General features: G+C 45.6%; 2 protein-coding genes across 15 annotated transcripts in view; one reads left to right on the top strand and one right to left on the bottom strand.

Moving 5' to 3' along the window:
- ATAD2B (ATPase family AAA domain containing 2B) overlaps positions 1-7,099 on the top strand; it is a 44,709-nt gene extending 37,610 nt beyond the window's left edge. For all 14 annotated transcript variants that reach the window (XM_078604404.1, XM_078604409.1, XM_078604405.1 and 11 more), the window contains exons 28-30: positions 1,000-1,148; positions 2,456-2,584; positions 3,271-7,099. In XM_078604404.1, the coding sequence (XP_078460530.1) occupies positions 1,000-1,148; positions 2,456-2,584; positions 3,271-3,375 (383 nt within the window). In that variant the 3' untranslated portion in view covers positions 3,376-7,099. The remainder of the gene's footprint in view (positions 1-999; positions 1,149-2,455; positions 2,585-3,270) is intronic.
- Positions 7,100-7,159: 60 nt separating this feature from the next.
- The window catches only part of KLHL29 (kelch like family member 29), an 89,715-nt gene continuing 78,935 nt past the window's right edge, over positions 7,160-17,939 (bottom strand). Inside the window, exons 9-13 of the mRNA XM_078604416.1 lie at positions 17,594-17,776; positions 13,428-13,608; positions 12,875-13,068; positions 12,106-12,250; positions 7,160-9,943 (exon numbers count right to left, since the gene is read on the bottom strand). Coding sequence (XP_078460542.1) covers positions 9,754-9,943; positions 12,106-12,250; positions 12,875-13,068; positions 13,428-13,608; positions 17,594-17,776 — 893 coding nt within the window. The 3' untranslated portion in view covers positions 7,160-9,753. The remainder of the gene's footprint in view (positions 9,944-12,105; positions 12,251-12,874; positions 13,069-13,427; positions 13,609-17,593; positions 17,777-17,939) is intronic.

Genomic DNA, 17,939 nt, shown 5'->3' on the forward strand with positions numbered 1-17,939 from the left:
AACTTGGAAAAGCCTTTCTGCCTTCAGTAGCATTTTCAAATTTAGTATATGTTTTTAATCAAGCCTAAAGCGATTTGCTTAAATGTATTTAATAACATTAACTTTGGCATCAATGAGCTGATTATGTAGCTGGTTTTAGTTTTTGTGACTACTGGGCGTGCAACTATTTTCCCCAGTCATGGTGAGATGAATTTTCACAATTCAAATCGTTTATATTATTTTACTTTGTGGGGCATTCAGTATACTAGTGGCTGTAGAAGGTATGAGAGGAAAAAATAGTAAAAAGTAAGCATTACGCTAGCCTGCTTTGGAGAGTGAGCATTATGTTTTAAATAGAACCCCCGTAAGTTAAAGCAGTGAATTAAAAGACCCTCGGGAGATTGAAGTGGAAAATAAAGAGACCCCCAAGCAGGATACATTCTAGCAAAAAAAAACTATCATTACTCACGCGTTCACCATTTGCCATAAAAATTCTGTCACTTCAACACGTCACAGTGATTTCGTGTGATTTGATAAGGTCCCTACACTCGGGCAACATCTGCTCCGGTTCACATCACTCTGATCCATGGCGCTGGCAAATCTAAATTACCGACTGTTCACAAAGCTTGCAGTAGGTGCCTGACATCTTTAAAGGGGCCCGTGGAATCGACCACAAAAAAAGTAGTCAATTACACATTTAGCTGACTATTCGTCCCAGTTATAATCGCTACAAGCCCCTTACCTATACGTTACAGTTGTATTGTTAAGCACTAAAGAGGTTTTTGCTGAAAAATCAAGATCAAGATGTCAGAAAGGTCACGCCATTGACAGCACCACCGCCCGCCAACCCTTTCTACCATCGTTCAGATCCTGCAGCTGCTGCAGAGTAGATAAGCGTCCTCCAAAATCTGCAATAACAGTATCCCACAATCTGCTCTTAGGTCTTTCCCCTTGGTCACCAGGCTTCTGGAGGTCATTGAAAAGCGCTATATGAATGTGATGTTGTGCCACTGTACCCAGATGCAAAAGCCTTGGCAGATGAGAAGGACGATGCCTCTCGGAGCCAGCGTGCTCAGATGGAGCAGCAGAGGGCAATCGATGCTCAGAAGCTTCGCCAGGTGCTGGAGGAGCCAGTGCTACCAGTCATTGTCGATCGAGACAAACTGAAGGTGTGTATCGACCGTCCCAGTTTCCTGGTTATGTCTCGCAACGTTTTTCTGCAATGAACCAGATAGTTGCACACTCACCAGCTAATATACTGCAGGTATGAACTAAACATGTTGACCTTTCAATTGTGAAACAAAAGCACTCGTGAATGGCATTGGCCAGGTGGTTCAGATGAATAATGCCACGTCGGAGAACATTTAGTCGTCAAGCCCCAGTTCATATCCGGGTTTTAGCCACCCTTGTTTAAATTGTGCTCTCAAGTATAGTGAGTTGACAGCTTGGTCACAAATAACTGGACAAAAAGAGAATGAGTTTTTTCACATCATTTTACTTATTCCAGCTCGGTGATTAAAAAAAAATTGTCAATTTATTGAAATGTGATAAACACACTTTGTATGTTTTAATACTTTAAGCTTTATAAGGTTAGCTTTGTATTATGGCTTTTGTGATGGCAAGTGGACGACATATGGCTCCATTGGAGCCATGCTGTTCATTGTAATGCTGTCTTACATTGGCAGGCGAGTGGAAAACTGAATATAAAACCAATGTCGTAGAAGACAGATACACGGTGTAATACGGAGAGATAGGTTTAATAAACAGCATTAGATTTAGCCGAGTGTGAGTGTAAGGTTTAGACTTCCTAAGATACATTGTGCGAGTAGCAACACGGGTAATGATGTATTTTCAGAATAATATTGCAAATGGCCATGCATTGTAAAAGCACTGTATTTGGAGATAGCCAAGTGAATGAGGGGTCAGAACACTGAGCCTTTACAGCTGCTATTGTGGATTTAATTCCAGACGGCCGCCTGTAATTAAGCCAGGTTTTCAAGTGCGGCAAATTGACAGTCCCCTAAAATTTGACTCATTGCCAATCCTGGGTATGAAACTGTTGCTTTTTTTTGTCATGCGACAAACATTGTATGCATGCCATATCAAAACTCTGTGCTTTGTGTGAATACAACGGCAATTGCAATAACCCGACACGGTGGTCCACTATTAGCTGTAAGATTTCCGAATGGAAATTTCTCAACGTCTTGTGACGCAATATTGCTAAAGGACAATTGTGATAATTGGGATAAAAATAAATGGCTAAGAAAATGTTCATTAAAGCCTAAATCATTCTTGTGAATAATTGAGAAGTCTTTGAGGCTCTACTGGATAAAGGACTGAACTGGTTATGGTATTAATTCAGATGTGATTCATGACTTCCTGAAACCCCATGCCACGTTAAAGAAAGGCACTAATTACTGGGTGCAATCCGTGTTTTTATGCTTGTGTGTGCGTGTGGCGGTGCGTTTGCTGGCAGGCCTTGCTGGACCGTGTGGTGACACGGACCGACGCCTCTACGGTGGAGGAGCTTGAGAGACTTTATGCCATACTGAGCCAGTGCGTTTACAACCACCGCAGGGAAAACAACAAGATGGCACTTGTGCAGGTGAGCCCTGTCGAACGTACGCTCACTGGGCACGCGATGGAGTCGCGAAATGTCACAATTTTTGGCAACACCATTTTGTCGCCTCGTAGTTTCTGCTTCATTTGTGCGGTTACGTTTGCTCCATTCGGCTAAATGTTGCATTAGCCCTTAACTGACATTATAAATTGCGTAATACGATTGATTCTCACGCGTGATTCCACATATGCAACGAGAACATGTGACTGGAATGCATCGTTATGTGATTTATGCTCATCACGTTCAAAAGCCTTACATTTTATTTCTTTAATTGTAATAACGGTCAATGATTTGCGTTATTTTTCTGGGGTTTTTTTCTATAGTTTTTGTATTCCATTTTACCCCTGGACTTTGTAATTTCTCTCATTGTGTTTCCTCTAAGTCCATTGTTGAAGATTTACGCTTTAGCATTCATTAGGTTATCTGGTTAAAATAAGTTATTAGTCTTGAAAGCATTCTTAATATGTTGTTTTATTTCAATTCAAACTGATATGAATCAGGTTCTGCATCTCCATGTTTCTTCATTTTCACATGGAGATGCTGTACGAGAACAAATTGTATTTCACCGTGTGCACCGTTGAGTGGAATTTTAATTCGCCTTTCATTTTCCTCCCACTCTGCACGCCTCTTTCGATTCTCTTGCTTCCTTCTGTGGTCCTTGTGTCGATCAGGAAATGGAAAGTGAGGTGGAAACATTCCTTTCAGGAAGAGCACATGGGACGGCACTTGAGACTGAGCGGTGGACGGATGCCTTTCGCGCACGGGTTCACAAGTAGGGTGCTGTATGTACAGGGTTATGCATGTGAGCGCTCTCTTGGCTTGTGAGCAGCCCATAATTATCACCATCTTCTCAAAGATTGGGCAAGAGGTTCCCTCGGTTCATCTCATCCCCTCTCACCTGACTTTTTACACCGTAGCGAGAAAGCATTTGAAATTTTTAACGTGTTTGTCAGCCGGTGTCGTTGTTGTTGTGTGTTTCAGGCTTGGGCAGCCGCATGAAATTTAAACCCAATTTCTCAAGCATAATGCATTCATCGTCTTGACTTGGTCACCAATGACCGCACAAAATTGGCAATATGATAAATTAGCGTGGGTTGACATTTGTGTGTGATGGCGGTGCGCCACTATACAGGCGTAACATCTAGTGTTGGGTAAATGAGGCATCTCAAAAAAACTTGGAGGTAGCTTTGTGTTATATCATTTCCAAAACCGGTCTGTGGTAATCCACTGGCTATAGTTAGGTGTCCCTGAAGGACTATGTTCGCCCAGTGCCTTGACTATATTAGCATAGTTTAAATATAATTGGTTAAAACAGTATTAAATATACATGTGGATAAACTAAATCTAACTACCCATCTGCATTAAACATGAGTGTACAGGTTGGTGTTCCATCTACCTTTTGCCCTTCTCCCATGGTGCACTTTGAATGTTCATGGTGACAATTATGCCCTGTACGAGCTCGCTTGAGTGTACTGCTGTAATAACATATATAACGGGTATTGCGTTGATCTTGACCCCAAACTAAGATCTCTTGGTGACTGTTTCTTGAAATTTATACGATAAAAACAAGAAAAAAAAACATTAAAAAAGGATAAATTAAAATAAAAAGTTTTCAAAAGTCCAGTGTATTTATGGCAAATTCTAAAAAAAAAATATATAAAAATGTTAAACATCTTTCCAGTTTTTTTTTTTTAATTGATGGTGCTGCCGTCAACATCTCAGGTAACCTTGCACAGCTGGCAAGCTTTGCCATTCAGGTCATGAGCCTTTAAATGGAAATACTTGTCTCCAACAGTGAAATGTCACCAAATAAAAACTACTGTGGTGCTTAAAAAAAAATGTTAAAGGATATGAATAAAAAAAATTCAATCATTACAAGCCATTGCTTTTGCAAGGGCCTTTTTGCCATCAACATGCGAAACGAAGTGAGGATTTTGAGGCGGGTTTCATCTGATTTATCCTTGACGAGTGTTTACAGATTTAACCGGGAAGCCTCATACTTTTCACTCTTTAGCGTCATCTCCCATCGTGCGTCTTGGCTTTTGCGTGGAATAACCTTTGTTGGTGAGAAGGGTGATGCTGCTACTACTACTTTGCCATCAGTGTTTTATTTTTGTCCGTGGTGCTGTGTTGACTTTCTATGTTTTGTTCCAAGTCTCATTTATGGACAGTTTGCTTTTTGACGAACATTCAGCACCATATTGTGTGGAAAAAAATACGAATATTATATTCCTGGGGAAAATAGGTTTAACTACAAATTAAATTTAATTACCAAGGGTGTAACAATTGATTAGTATTGCTTCTTAAGTGGCACAATGCATGCATTGTATCGCATGAGAATCAATGTTTTTCAATCCATATGTTTTAAGTAATGCGTTTTACAGGACCCCTGCAAGTCACTAGTGACAGCTGCATTCACCACAATGTTTTAAACAAAAAAAAAGTAATCGATCCTAAGAGTTGAAACAGAAAAATAACCTGAATCGTGACAATACATAAAATCGCCGAGGAGGGGGAGGGGGGAATGTTGTTGCTAGTGAGTGACCAATATGCCCTATAGAGCTGGAACTGGAAGCAGTAGTGTTTTTATAAGAAGTTTGATTCAGATATGCTGCCCGTGTAATTTACATGGAAATCCTGCGAGCAAGCTCAATTCAAACCCGTTGTGTTGTCACTGTGCGGCAAGATATGGAAGGGATTGAATCATGGGCTTCTCGGATTGAATCGGTGGCTGCTGAAAAGCACTACTGTCGTGCTCACAATTGAGACTGGTTAAGATGACTTAAATTGAGAAGTGTGCATTTGCGTTGGTTGGACTTGTCTGCCTCAGTTTCACAAGCTCAGGGGCTTCCTTTATTTAATTTAAATGGCCAATGTCATAAAGGATTTATCAATTGCTTATTCCTTGAGGCAGTTTCGACTGCTTCTGAAACACTGTTTTAATTTAATTACGAGAGCATATATTTCCCCCGGCACTAAAGCTGTCAGTCAATTTGTCAAACGTGTCTTTGTGTTGTGCTTTGTATTTTGCTGCAGATGTCTTTGTAAAAAAAAAAAGCAGCTGGTGTTGTTTGCATGTGTTTGCTTACTTTCTCTATGCCTTTTTTACATCAACTAATAAAGAAACGTTAAAGACTAACACACGCTCGTGGCAAAATAACTCTCGTATGATTTTTGCCTTGGGGTCTCATATGCCATGGAACATGGACAGGCAACGTTATGCCTCCAGGTCCAAGCTATCTTCATGGCATTAAACTTTTTGGCAAATATAGCAAGAGGTGGTGACTGCAGTGGAAGGGATGGCCCATAAAATTGGCGGTGGGGGACGCTGTGTTCATGGTTTAGAATGTAATTGATTTAATTTACTGCTAGTCCAAACAACATGTACTCGAGATGTAGTTAAAAAAAACAGTTCTAGCATTCCTAAACAAGTGTTACGTCACTGGTTTGGTTTCGACATTTACAAAGCTGTGTCTTTGGTTACATTATCGGTAACTCCGTAAGACTTGCCTATGGGTGCACACCGATCTGGCAAGTGTGGTCACCATACACAACTTTTGTATTCATTTTCACGCGAGGAAGATCTCCTCTGATTAAATGAAACCTTACACGAAAATAGATTAGTCTCCCTTCCATCCAAACAGCTGTCAGTATTCATGACGGCTGCATATTCTGACTGCTGTTGACCTACTGTGCACATCTCATTTCAGATATCTGATGAGTGCTCAAACACAATTTAGGTTCCTTGTACATTGATTGAAACTTATGGGGTTATTTATTTGCTTGTATCACCTATATTTTTTATAGTTATTTTTTCCTCATTGCAATATAAGACCCTTTCAAGGTGACTTTTTTTTGTTTTAAATTCATCCAAGGGCAGCTTTAATACAAAAACTATAAAATAATCGAATCAGCATTGTATTTTGCCTGGAATTTTATATTGTACAGTAGATTTCGATTTTTCCATAAGGATCCCCTTTGCATGCTTGATATTCTGACAGGTTGAAGCCGATTTTACTTATTTAGAATGCTGCTCATTGATAGGACAAGTGTGCACTGTATGAACATTGCGTAGCCATATTTGCTGGTGTATATTTGTTTTTTTTTGTCACGTTTCCTTTTATAAGTACAGTATTTCAAAAACATCTGCTGTATAAACGCTACCTGGCCACGACAACTTGAAAGGGTTTTGCATTTTTTGTTGTTCCCCGTTATGCATCAATGATTTTATGTGATTCAATTTCTGCCGTGCTTTGAAATTATTAGAATGGGGGAGATGGGAAGGCAGTTCTTTTTTAACGCTTCAGGAGTAAAATTGTCCATTTTGATAAACATAGGCGTGTGTTTGATCTTTTAGCATTTATGGGGTGAACAGTATTTGTGGGAAAACATTGCATTCGTTTCTTCTGGGTTTATGTAAAAAAAATCCTCTGTCCGATGTATACACACATGCGCAAGATAAACTTTGGATCTTGTTGAAATAAATAAAATAAAACATTTTCTCAAGAATATGTCGGGATTATTTTGAAGGATGTCAGAATAATAATGGAGCACACTGAACATGTTTTGCTTTTCATTGCTGTGTCGTGCAAACAGCTTTTGACGCAATGTTTAATCCTTGCTGGTATGTACAGTTTGCACATGTCAACATTCATAGTGATGTGCATGTCACAAAGCGTTAAGCACATTGTATTGCTGTATATATATTGCTGTTACAAGCTTTTACAACAGCCATTAACACCGTACTACAAAATAAACATATCTTGTATAGTATTTATATAAAACATTTAACAAAACTACAAACATCCCTTTTCACAAGATATTAAAAATGTACACAAAATCTGATAGTGAATTAGCGGTAGAAGATTCTTAAAAAAAAAGTAATATTGTGTTTCTCTTTACTGTGTACCAGTCACAAACGGTGCCATATTGTCACATCCCACTGATATACACATAAACGTTAACTTTCCATTACTAGTAATTATGGAGCGAAAGAGCACAAAGGCATATTTAAATATCGCAAAAGGCGTAGTTTCGGTCATCGCAGCAGCTAAAGGAAACTGCAGAATACATTACACAATAATTAGTGCGCTTCGGTTAAGTCAATCAACCCCACTTCTCACAAACTCCGACAGATGGACATGACCAACCAAGTAGAGTTAGCATGACATCGCTTCGCGTAAAAGTGAAATCGACAGCGCAACATTGCTGCTGCTGCTCAGCAACGTAAAGCAAGTGCTCACACAGCTTGCGGTCACTGGCTACGAGAGAAGGACACGGGGGTGCGAGCTGGCGAGTGCCCATAAGACAAGACCGAGAAATCCCAATTTTACACCACATCACCAATCTTTTCAGCCCTGTGCAGACACAACAATAATGTCCGGTGATGGGAGGAAATTGAAATGTTTTATTTAAATTGCCGCAGGATTTGTCCATCCCGCTGTCGTTTGTTTTTTGTTGCGCGCGTTTGTGTTGGCGAGACGTACATAGCGGATGTCTGGCCTCTTAACGATTCGCGCAGAGATTGCGGAGTGCACGGGGACCATGGCTAGGGCTCGGATTGAGTGGATGTGACATTCATTTTCCGAGCCGGATAATCTCGACACCAATACAATGACGTGCGGGGATGACAAGTTCAAGGCTTGACTCGTCGGAACACATCTTGCGAGTGCAAGGCCGTTAATACTCGCCCTATATCGAGTTCTATTTTCAAACACGGCGCATTGTCTGCTTTCATTCCTTTGATATTGCATTCCTCTGATGTCTTTTGCCACTGCGCGCAGGCCCACGGTGAAACCGTGCCGTGATGTTTTGATGCGGTAGGGGCACTGGGACGTGTGGAAAGCTCCCGCCGTGTGCGTAACGCTTCTGCGTTACTCGCCGTGCGCGCCTGTGCGACGTGCAGACTCTTTCGTTAGTCCTCAACTCCTAGGGTTTCCCAGTACGAAGCTACTGGCATGATTTACGCCTCGGCACTCATTGGCCAAACGTTACGCGCTCGTTTCGGTGCGTTGCAGCATCGAAGCAAATTCGTCCTCAAAAGGCGTTGCATGCACGCGATTGATTTTTTTTTGGGATGCACCGAGCTACATAGCCATTCCAAATTGTGCTGTGTGTGTGTGCTGTATAGATATAAGTGTGGGTGTGTATGCATCGTAGATGTGTGGAAATAGATTTGGTGAAACTAGATCTCGTTAAAAATAATAACATTCTGTATATCGGCTTAACAAGTAAAACCAGCTCTACACGGACTCCTTTGTATTACGGAATACGCTAACAAGACCACCATGCCAACGTAAAGACGTGGTGATGAATTTGGGAACACATGTCCTTCTAGATTTGAAGCTTTCGTGACTGCAAGGATTCATATTCTTAGGTTTTTTTGGTAAAGTCACGTAGGTAAAAAATAAAAATTAATAAAAAATAAAATAAAAATCACGACGTTTCGGAGGCAACACAAGCTTCCGTCTTCAGGTGGAACCGTCACAGCACGATAGCTGTATCAAGTATTATTTTATTTTACTTTTATTTATTTTTTACCTACGAGACTTTACCGAAAAAAACCTAAGAATATGAACACGTCCTGTCTCGCTCAGCCCCTGCATCCTGGAGTAACAGATGTCAGAGCCTTAGGTTGAGTTTTGACATTCCAGCATTGAAGCGCATGCTCTATAATTGTGTCAAAAGGGAGACAGCCACAGATGGAGCCTTCCCCCTGGCCTGTTCCACTCCCGACTCTAGACAACGCGTGTGTCTGAACCACCATTGCACATTACACACGGCCGCACGTCTACCGTAAAAGATGGTACGAATAATTATATTTGTTAAAGTTTATTTTGCTCTCTCAATATGTATATACTGTATATCGATATATAGAGTGTGTATAAATATAGTGTTTAAAAAAGAAGTTCCACTTCATCTCAACGCTGTCCATCTCGCCCAACGTTCTTCGTTTGCCGTTAAGCCGCAGAGTCTTTCCCCCCCCCCACGCCCCGCGCGTCATCTCCCACAATCTGAGAATATTCGCGGGGAAGCTGCTCCGATTGTGCAAAACTGCACGCGGGCGGGCGTTGTAAACCGCTAGCGCCCTCTCCCCACCGCCACCCCGGGCCTGCCAGCGACGACGGTGCGAGCGGCAGGCCGTCGCGCCGCGCCTAGGCGCTGGAGTGCAGCAGGTTCTTCTTGATGACGGCGCAGCCGTGCCGGTAGACGGGGCCCGGCAGGTTGGGAACGACGGTCCAGCTGTTGGTCTGCGGGTCCAGCACCTCCATGCTGGCGAGGCCGGGGCCGTCGGTGCTCGCCGCCCCTCCCAGCACGTAGATCTTGCCGTCGAGCACCACGGCGCTGTTCCGACGGGGGGAGCGGGGGAGCGAGTGAGAAGCAAGGCGCGCGTGTAGGGCACGCTGACGATATTCTGCTGCTGCTGCTTTACGGCGGCCGCGTGGCGCGGGAGACGAGAGGGCCGAACCAGCACTGCTGAGAGCTTATCTTAATCCGAAAGTGCTTGACAATTCTCACGGTGCACGTACGATGATGGTGGTCAGAGTAAAGATCGGGGCTGCTATTAAAAGTGGACAGGCGGGAGCACTCATGGAGGGGTTGGGGGTCGGCCTGGCCATAGATTCTCATTTCGTGACCTCGCACAAAACAAAACAAAAAGTTACTTTTCGATTTAAAGCTTTCGTGAATGCAGGGATGCATCTTCTTGGTTCTTTCGGTAAAGTCACGTAGAAGGGAAATAATAAAATAATAAAAAACAACATCTTTTATTATGTTTTATTTTTATTACTTTAATAATAATAAAATAATAAAAAATAAAATATTTTCTTACGTTTTATTTTTATTACTTTATTATTTCCCTTCTACGTGACTTTACCGAAAGAACCAAGAAGAAAAAGTTACTTGTGCGTTCTTAATTTGGCAAAGATTACAGCTCCGGGAATGCTGATGTGTAGCTCTGCACAGATAGATTCAAGAATCAAATTGCTGTGCTGCTATCTCCTGGTCACCTTGCAGCCAATGCCAACAATCCCTGGGTATTGGGCAGTGTCCCTTCTTCAGCGCTCATCACGCTGAACCCTGCTTAACGTCCAGGATCTGACGTGATTTGATGTACTAATATTTTTTTGCATTACAATGTTTGCATCGCTTTCTCAATGCATTGGCGCTCACGCCAAAGGGGCTCGCATACAAACGAAGCCAAGGTCGTTGTCTTAATGGGCTCTTCACTGAGCAATGAAAGGGCGAGTTGTCATTCGCCAAACCACTCCGTGCTGGAAGCAACGATGCCCAGGGGGGGTCAAACAGCGCCTCACTCTTGAACTGAACGAGGAAGGTAAAACGGAGCTTGTTTGTGCCTTGATGCACGCAAGGAGGCCTGGGAAGCGTGCGCTCATCGCCGCACAAATGAATCCCTTTTGCTCTAAATCACGGCTGGAGCTCTGTCACCTGATCGGTGATTGTGCCTCCCTACGTATTGTCATTATTCCATGATTCATTCACACTGCTGCCCTGAAGATCATCTCCGCTCGCTCTGTCTTGCATAGAACAAAAAAATTTCCCCTCTCTAACAAAAAAAAAAGCTGATCTTGTACAATTTCTGGAGATGTCCTATTTTATATTCTTTTACAAATCCAGGTTGTCATGTCTCACAGCTTTGGCCGACCATGGCCCCTCATTAAGGAACAATTCAACTCCGCTTGGGGTTTTCCTTTAAGCTGCCGTGTGCAGCCGATGATTTGTATCAATTTTTCGATTTAAAGCTTTCGTGACCGCAGGGATTCATCTTCTTGGTTCTTTCGGTAAAGTCACGTAGAATGGAAATAATGAAATAATAAAAATAAAACAATAAAATCATTCTCACGACGTTTCGGCCACAACGCAAGCAGCCGTCCTCAGGTGAAGAACAGGTCTGTCGATAAGACAGAGTCTGAAGATAAGACAGAGTTTCAGACGTGGTTCCGGCGTTAGGCAGGACAAAAGACAAAGATCCCCCGTGTAGCCTTAACAAACTGTTGGGGCAAGTGCTGTTAGCGTGCACCTATGAAGACTAGAACGACACACGATGGGGTGGGTGGCCAGCACCACACCCGACCACCTTTATTTCCCGAGTGGCGATGTTTTTACATACCACACTAGATAATCATTTGAGGCTGAGTCGACCTACGAGAGGCCCAGGATCGGTTCGGATAATATATTCGTCACTGGTGTTAGCCGCGAGTGGGAATCGAACTTAGGTCGCCAGGCTCGTAGTGCAGCGTGCTAACCGCTACACTACCGCTCCCTACTGCAGGACAACAACAACAACCGCCATTCGCCACTAAGTGGCGGTGACGTCACCACGACGCTTGTGCCAGGCCATGTGCACCTTGAGGCCACGTGAAGTGTTGAACGCCCGCTGGCAGGAGGTCACGGGGCAGACCCAGGTGCCACGGGTCGACTGACTGAGATGACTGAGATGACTGAGACGACTGGCTGACACACACACGCGTGCGCTGTGGACACACCTACTGAACTGGCGGTTGAAGTGCATGTTGGGTCCAGACTTTATGTTCTCCTTCTCCGGGTCGTAGATGGTGGTGGCGCGGCTGAAGGCGCCGCCGAGAATGTAAATCAGCTTGTTGAGCAGAATGGCCGGGGCGTACTTATTGTCTGCAGGGGGGGGGGTGGGGGGGGCAGGGGGAAATAAAAACCACCGAGAAACGTTTAGCCTTTTCCAAACAGCCCCGTATTCCATTTGGCTCGCTAATTGGCACATTCATCTCACGGCGCCGATCGTGACGGCAAGAACAGCTGGCGTTCAATTATCGCGCGGTAAATGTGGTTAAACGCATTGACACAGGCAGTTTGATTGTTTTTTTTGGGGCGGTTTGTGTGAACGTACAGAGCGAGCGAGGAGGCAGCATAATGTGCATAAATTCCGTGTGTGAACGCGCGCGCGTGTGTAAATATGCGCGTGTAAATATGTCCCAAATGTCTTTTGGGTTTTAACGTCTTTTAGCGATAGCTCGCCGAGCGGGAAATGTGACGTGAAACCACCGGCCACGCGGCGTGACGATGGCGCCACTGTCATGCGAATAGTGAAAACGCTTCGGTTCTGCTGCCGTTCATCAGCTGTGGATTTGTTCGTCTTCATGGGTTAGAATATTTCGGCACCCAAGTCGGGAATCAAACCCGGGGGGGGCCCTTCTTGCTGTGAGGTGCAAGCATTACCGCTGCGCCCCGACCCTCCTTCCCTCCTTCCCTGCCGCCCTGCCACCCTCCCTGCCGCCCTACCGATCATGGGCGTCTCGATGAAGCTCCAGGTGTTGGTGCGCGGCAGGTAGGACTGCATGACGTTGGCCGAGCGGCCGGTGTCCCCGGCGCCGCCGAACACGTACACCTTGTCGCCGTGGACGGCGGCGGCGGCCGAGTGGACGGCCTTGGGCAGCGGGGAGAGAACCTCGCAGCGGTTCGTCTGAGCGTCGTACCTGCCCGCGAGAGAGCGCCGGGCCCTCGGTGAGACACGGCGTAAGGGCGGGGGGGGAACTATCGGCACATCGTCGGTGGGCCACAATAGGCAATGGGCACTGCCCGACAGTGCGTACGTACGTACGTTGAACTTCTTTTGCACCATTCGTAGCCAACCGCGCTAATCGGAGGTGCGGCCGGGGAAAGTACAACACACTGAGCACAAAAAAGCGGTTTTAAATAAATGAGTTCGTCAATCTAGATGATGATTTAAAAGTGCATGGCCCCAGTGGCTTCCTAATATCGGAAGGAAGAGCGTTCCAGACGGCCGCAGGAGCATTAGCTCGTCCGGCACGGGCGCGAAGAAGTTCCGTCACACCTCTCGCAGTGGCCCAGGTTGCCCGCGGCGCCCAGGCCGCCCAGCGAGTATATTTTCCCGTCGGCGACGAGGCCGCTGTGGCGGCAGCGCGGCACGGCGGTGCGCGCCACCAGGCCCCACGCGTCCGTGCCGGACGAGTAGCACCAGATGTCGGGCAGGATGACGCCTCCCTCCACGCCGCCTGCAGTGACACACGGTGGGGGTGGGAGAGTGGCAGACAATGAGTCCATGAGCGCATTATCAGGTGTCTAAAATAAAGACTATAAAGATTTGTATTTTTTAAATCCTTTATATTAAGTTCGCTTGCTTGCTTGCTTGCGCGCTTACGACCGCGCAAATCTTTCGGTCGTTTTTTAACCCACTTCCCGTGATCCAATCGAGCTGAAATTTTGCACACAGACTCCTTGTGCGTGACAATTTATTTTCATGAATAGATACCACGAAAGCTTTGCAACATTAAGTGGCATTAATTTTGACACTGGCTCACGGATTGAGAAGAGAGTGTGCGCTCTTTCCCGCGGACGTGAATTGAGTCGCAAGTATAGAACGCTAAGTTGTGATTCCAGCTGCTGGCTTCAGCGGACAGCGAGTGTGAATCCCCCTCGTGCCCTCGGAGAATCTGTGCATGAGTTCACATCGAGGCTCACAGACTCGCAGAGAGATCCATAGGCTCACACAGACTCACGCAGAGACCCATAGACTCACACAGACCTACATACGCACACAGAGACTCACAGACTCACACAGACCCACAGACTCACAGAGACCCGAAAACTCACAAAATGGCATTTAAAAAATGTTTCCTGTTCATGAGTGTTTTCAAGAGGCATATGAATGGTTACACTATATGTAGCTATTGAGTAACAGAAAAACCCTTCAATAATCGCAAAGTGTCGCGACTTAATAAACTCCGTCGTAATACAAAGTAGAATAAAAAATGTTGCTGTCACGTTGTTGCAAGGTCAATTAATATTTTGATGAAAGTGAGTCCACTGCACCTTCATCGCTTTATGGACGCAGGGTGGAAGTGACCGTCGCAACGAAGTGAGCATTACTTCACCGCCCCTAATTATCCGAGAATAATTATAACATGCAAATTGCCTGTTTTAATTGTGGTAAATTCAATCAATGGAATGTCGGTCACGCGGCTGCAGCTCTGAAATGTGTTCGTGGTCATTACTTAAAACGCGCTGCTGGTGCATTGTCAGAGGGTCAGTTGTGAGCACCGTTCTAGCGGCGGCGGCAGCGTGAGCTTTTACAACTGAATCTTATGGCGGGACCGAATAAACAGAAGTCAAAATCGAAATCAATCCTCTCGTTTTAAAGCTTTCGTGACTGCAGGGATTAATCTTGGTTCTTTCGGTAAAGTCACGTAGAAGGGAAATAATAAAATAATGAAAATAATAAAATAGTGAGAATTATTAGAATATATTATTTTATTATTTTATATTTTATTATATTATTTTATTATGTTGAATTTTTTTATTATTTTTTTATTTCCCTTCTACGTGACTTTACCGAAAGAACCAAGAAGATGAATCCTCTCGTTCTTCACCAAGCAACCGTCGTTGCCAAAATTGCCGTAGTCATGAACAAAACTTTGAAACTTTGATTAGCGCATCGTGTAGAGCTCGTCGAGAGGAATAGATCGCCGTGTCGTTCGCCTTCAACAGACATAAAATGACGTCACAACGCAGTTCATGCGAGAGCCAGGGGCTTCTGGGACCCCGTGGTCCCGCCATAAGGTTCAACTAACCACCGTACGTTAAGGGAGGTTCGTTTCGTTTTTTTTTCATGCATCGTACAAAGCTCACCTCGGCGCCGCAATTAAAACACCACGCAGATGCTAGCGGGGGTAACAAAAAAATGTCAAAAATATTAAAGAATGAAAGAAAAAACACTGAGCAAATTAAATGCGCGGGCATGCGCACTTGAACACGCGGACGCCAGACGCCAATTAGCTGTTGTCAGCGCCCGGGGTTTGGACGTCGCTTTCGCTAAATTCCAGAACAATTTCTGCGGTTTTTTTTTTGTTCCACCGCCTATAGCTGCTGTGCCGCTTGTGATGAGGACTTTGCGCGCCGTCGCCCACACCTGCCGGAGGTGTAAGGGAGAGATCGTGTGCACGTCTGCGGGGACGTCTCGAGTGAAAATTAAACCAAACGTGCACAAAGACTGGGATTTTTGCACACAGCGTTGGTGTACGGTGTTTTATTCCGCAATATTTTGCTGTCTTTTCTTGGATTTTCTGTTTGCACTCAGTCACATATTCACTTTAAGATGTTTTTTTGTTCCTGTTTTTGTCTTTTGTTTGTTGTGGTTGCACCCGATTCAAGAGCCGAATGGCTCACAGGGCTATACCTAATAAATGAACTTGAACTTGAAGACGGCAGTTTTTTTGTCGTTGTAAAAGTTCCAAGGCTCTTATTCTTAGATTTTTTTCGGTAAAGTCACGTAGGTAAAAAGAAATAATAAAAATACTGGAAATAATAATAGAAATAAAATAATGATGATTTCTATAATTTCTATTATTTATTTTTACCTGCGTGACTTTACCGAAAAAACATAAGAGTATGAATCCTTGCAGTCACGAAAGCTTCAAACCTAGAATTCCAAGGCTCTGCCAAACATTTTGCTCTCTCTGTGTCTGTCTGTCTCTGTTGTGCTTGCTGAGCGTGTTGGCCGGAGAGCGGCGGCTCAGCGGTCGGCGCCGCCGCGCTACGAACCCGACGACCCGAGTTTCGGTTCCCGGCTCACGGCCGCAAACACCAGCGGCGATTGTCTACACCGGTCCTGGGCCTCCCCTAGGTCGACTCAGCCTCAAACCGGGTATCCGGTGCGGTGTGTTAACATCGGTGCCGGCCACACCACCCGCTCGTGTGCAGTGCCGGCCTTCATAGGCGCTCACTGACAGCGCCAACAGCCCCCGTGCAGGCTACGTGGGGGTGGACCACTGCCTCTGTCTTTGCCGTGCGTCTGCCTGCCCTGCGGATTTCACAAACAGATAGATGATGACACCCTCCGGCTGTCGGGCTACAAACAGCGGACAAAGATAGAGGTGGGGGGGGGTGGCAGACGATGGACGGAGGCGGAGGAGCGGCTCGGATTAATGACCTCACTTTTGTGGTAAGGATTAGTCGGAGGCAGGTGAGGGGGGGGGCAGCAGGGGGTAAAGCCTGGGCCCTTGAAGTGCAGAGGGAATTGATCGTACGCGTGCGCTGCCGCGCCTGCCGCTTCTTTAAGGTGAATTGGGAAATCTATTAATCACAAGCTGCCCGCGAGATCTCTCCCGCCTGTGGCTTCAGGGCCTAATGATAATGTGTCAGTGGCCGAATTACATCCTGAGGTCGGCGCGCTGCCCGTACCAAGCACAGCTAAAAGGGGGTCAAACCTTTCCCGCAGTCCGACCGTCTCACGACAACAAAATGCCAGACCGGCGCGGGCACGCAAACAGAGCCGAGCGTTTTTTCCGAGCGTCCGACGAACAGAAATCTCAGCTCTGGAGGTGCATCGGCCCGGCTTGGTTATCCACTGCGATCAATCCAGCAGCGTTTGCGAAAAGTTTGCGCGATCACGTGCCGATGACACCGACCCATTCATCGCGTGTGCGACGTCAGCGGCACCGCTCTAAAATAAACTCTTTAGAATTTTTATTTTTATTTCACCAGGTAAGGGCCCACTAAAGCTACGTAGCTATTTTTCAGAAGCGACCTGGACATCACAAATGACAGCTCAACGAAGTGGATTATCACGTGGACAGCAGCCAAATAACTCGAAACCAGGCGTCGGCAAACCTGCAGCTCCGGAGCGGCGCGCGGCTCTTGAAGTGACCGCTTCACGATGTCATTTATCACGGACCGCCGTCTCGTTTCCACCACGTGCGTTGCGGCTCTTGAGATATTGAGGTGGTGGGGGCGGGGGGGGGGGGCGGTTGTTTTTTGTTACCGAATTTAAAAAAATGACTCTTCTTGTCATTTCGTTTGCCCTTTTTCAGAAGTGACCTGGCCACAAATGTCAGCTCAACAAAGTGGCTCGTCGTGTGGAAATTCTCGGCTCGGCTGTGGCGGTGTAAAAATATATATATATATATTTTTCACGTAATAATAATAACAAATAATAAATAAATATTCCGCGCGGTCGGGGGGGGGGGAGGGCGGCGCAGTCACCCAGCACGTAGATGTTGTCGCCGCTGCCCACGACGCTGAAGAAGTCGCGGTCGTAGAAGGGCGGGCTGGCGAGTGGGTGCCAGCGGCACGTGTGGGGGTCGTAGCAGCTGACGGCCGTGAGCGCGCGGTGGTTCGTGCCCTCCGCCTGGCGCCCGCCCACCAGCACGATCACCTCCGTCACACCTGCGCACGCACGCGCCAAAGACAAACGATTCCCCATTGTGGGCCTTAACAGACTGTCGGGGCAAGGGCCATTAGCGAGCAGCTATTAAGGCCAGCACGGCGCACGAAGGGGTGGTGTGTCCATTTTTTTTCTTCATCAGCCGTGCTCAATCCGCTGCTGGAC

This window comes from Lampetra planeri, chromosome 22, assembly GCF_965212315.1.
Source record: "Lampetra planeri chromosome 22, kcLamPlan1.2.h2, whole genome shotgun sequence".
Classification (NCBI taxonomy): Eukaryota; Metazoa; Chordata; class Hyperoartia; order Petromyzontiformes; family Petromyzontidae; genus Lampetra; species Lampetra planeri.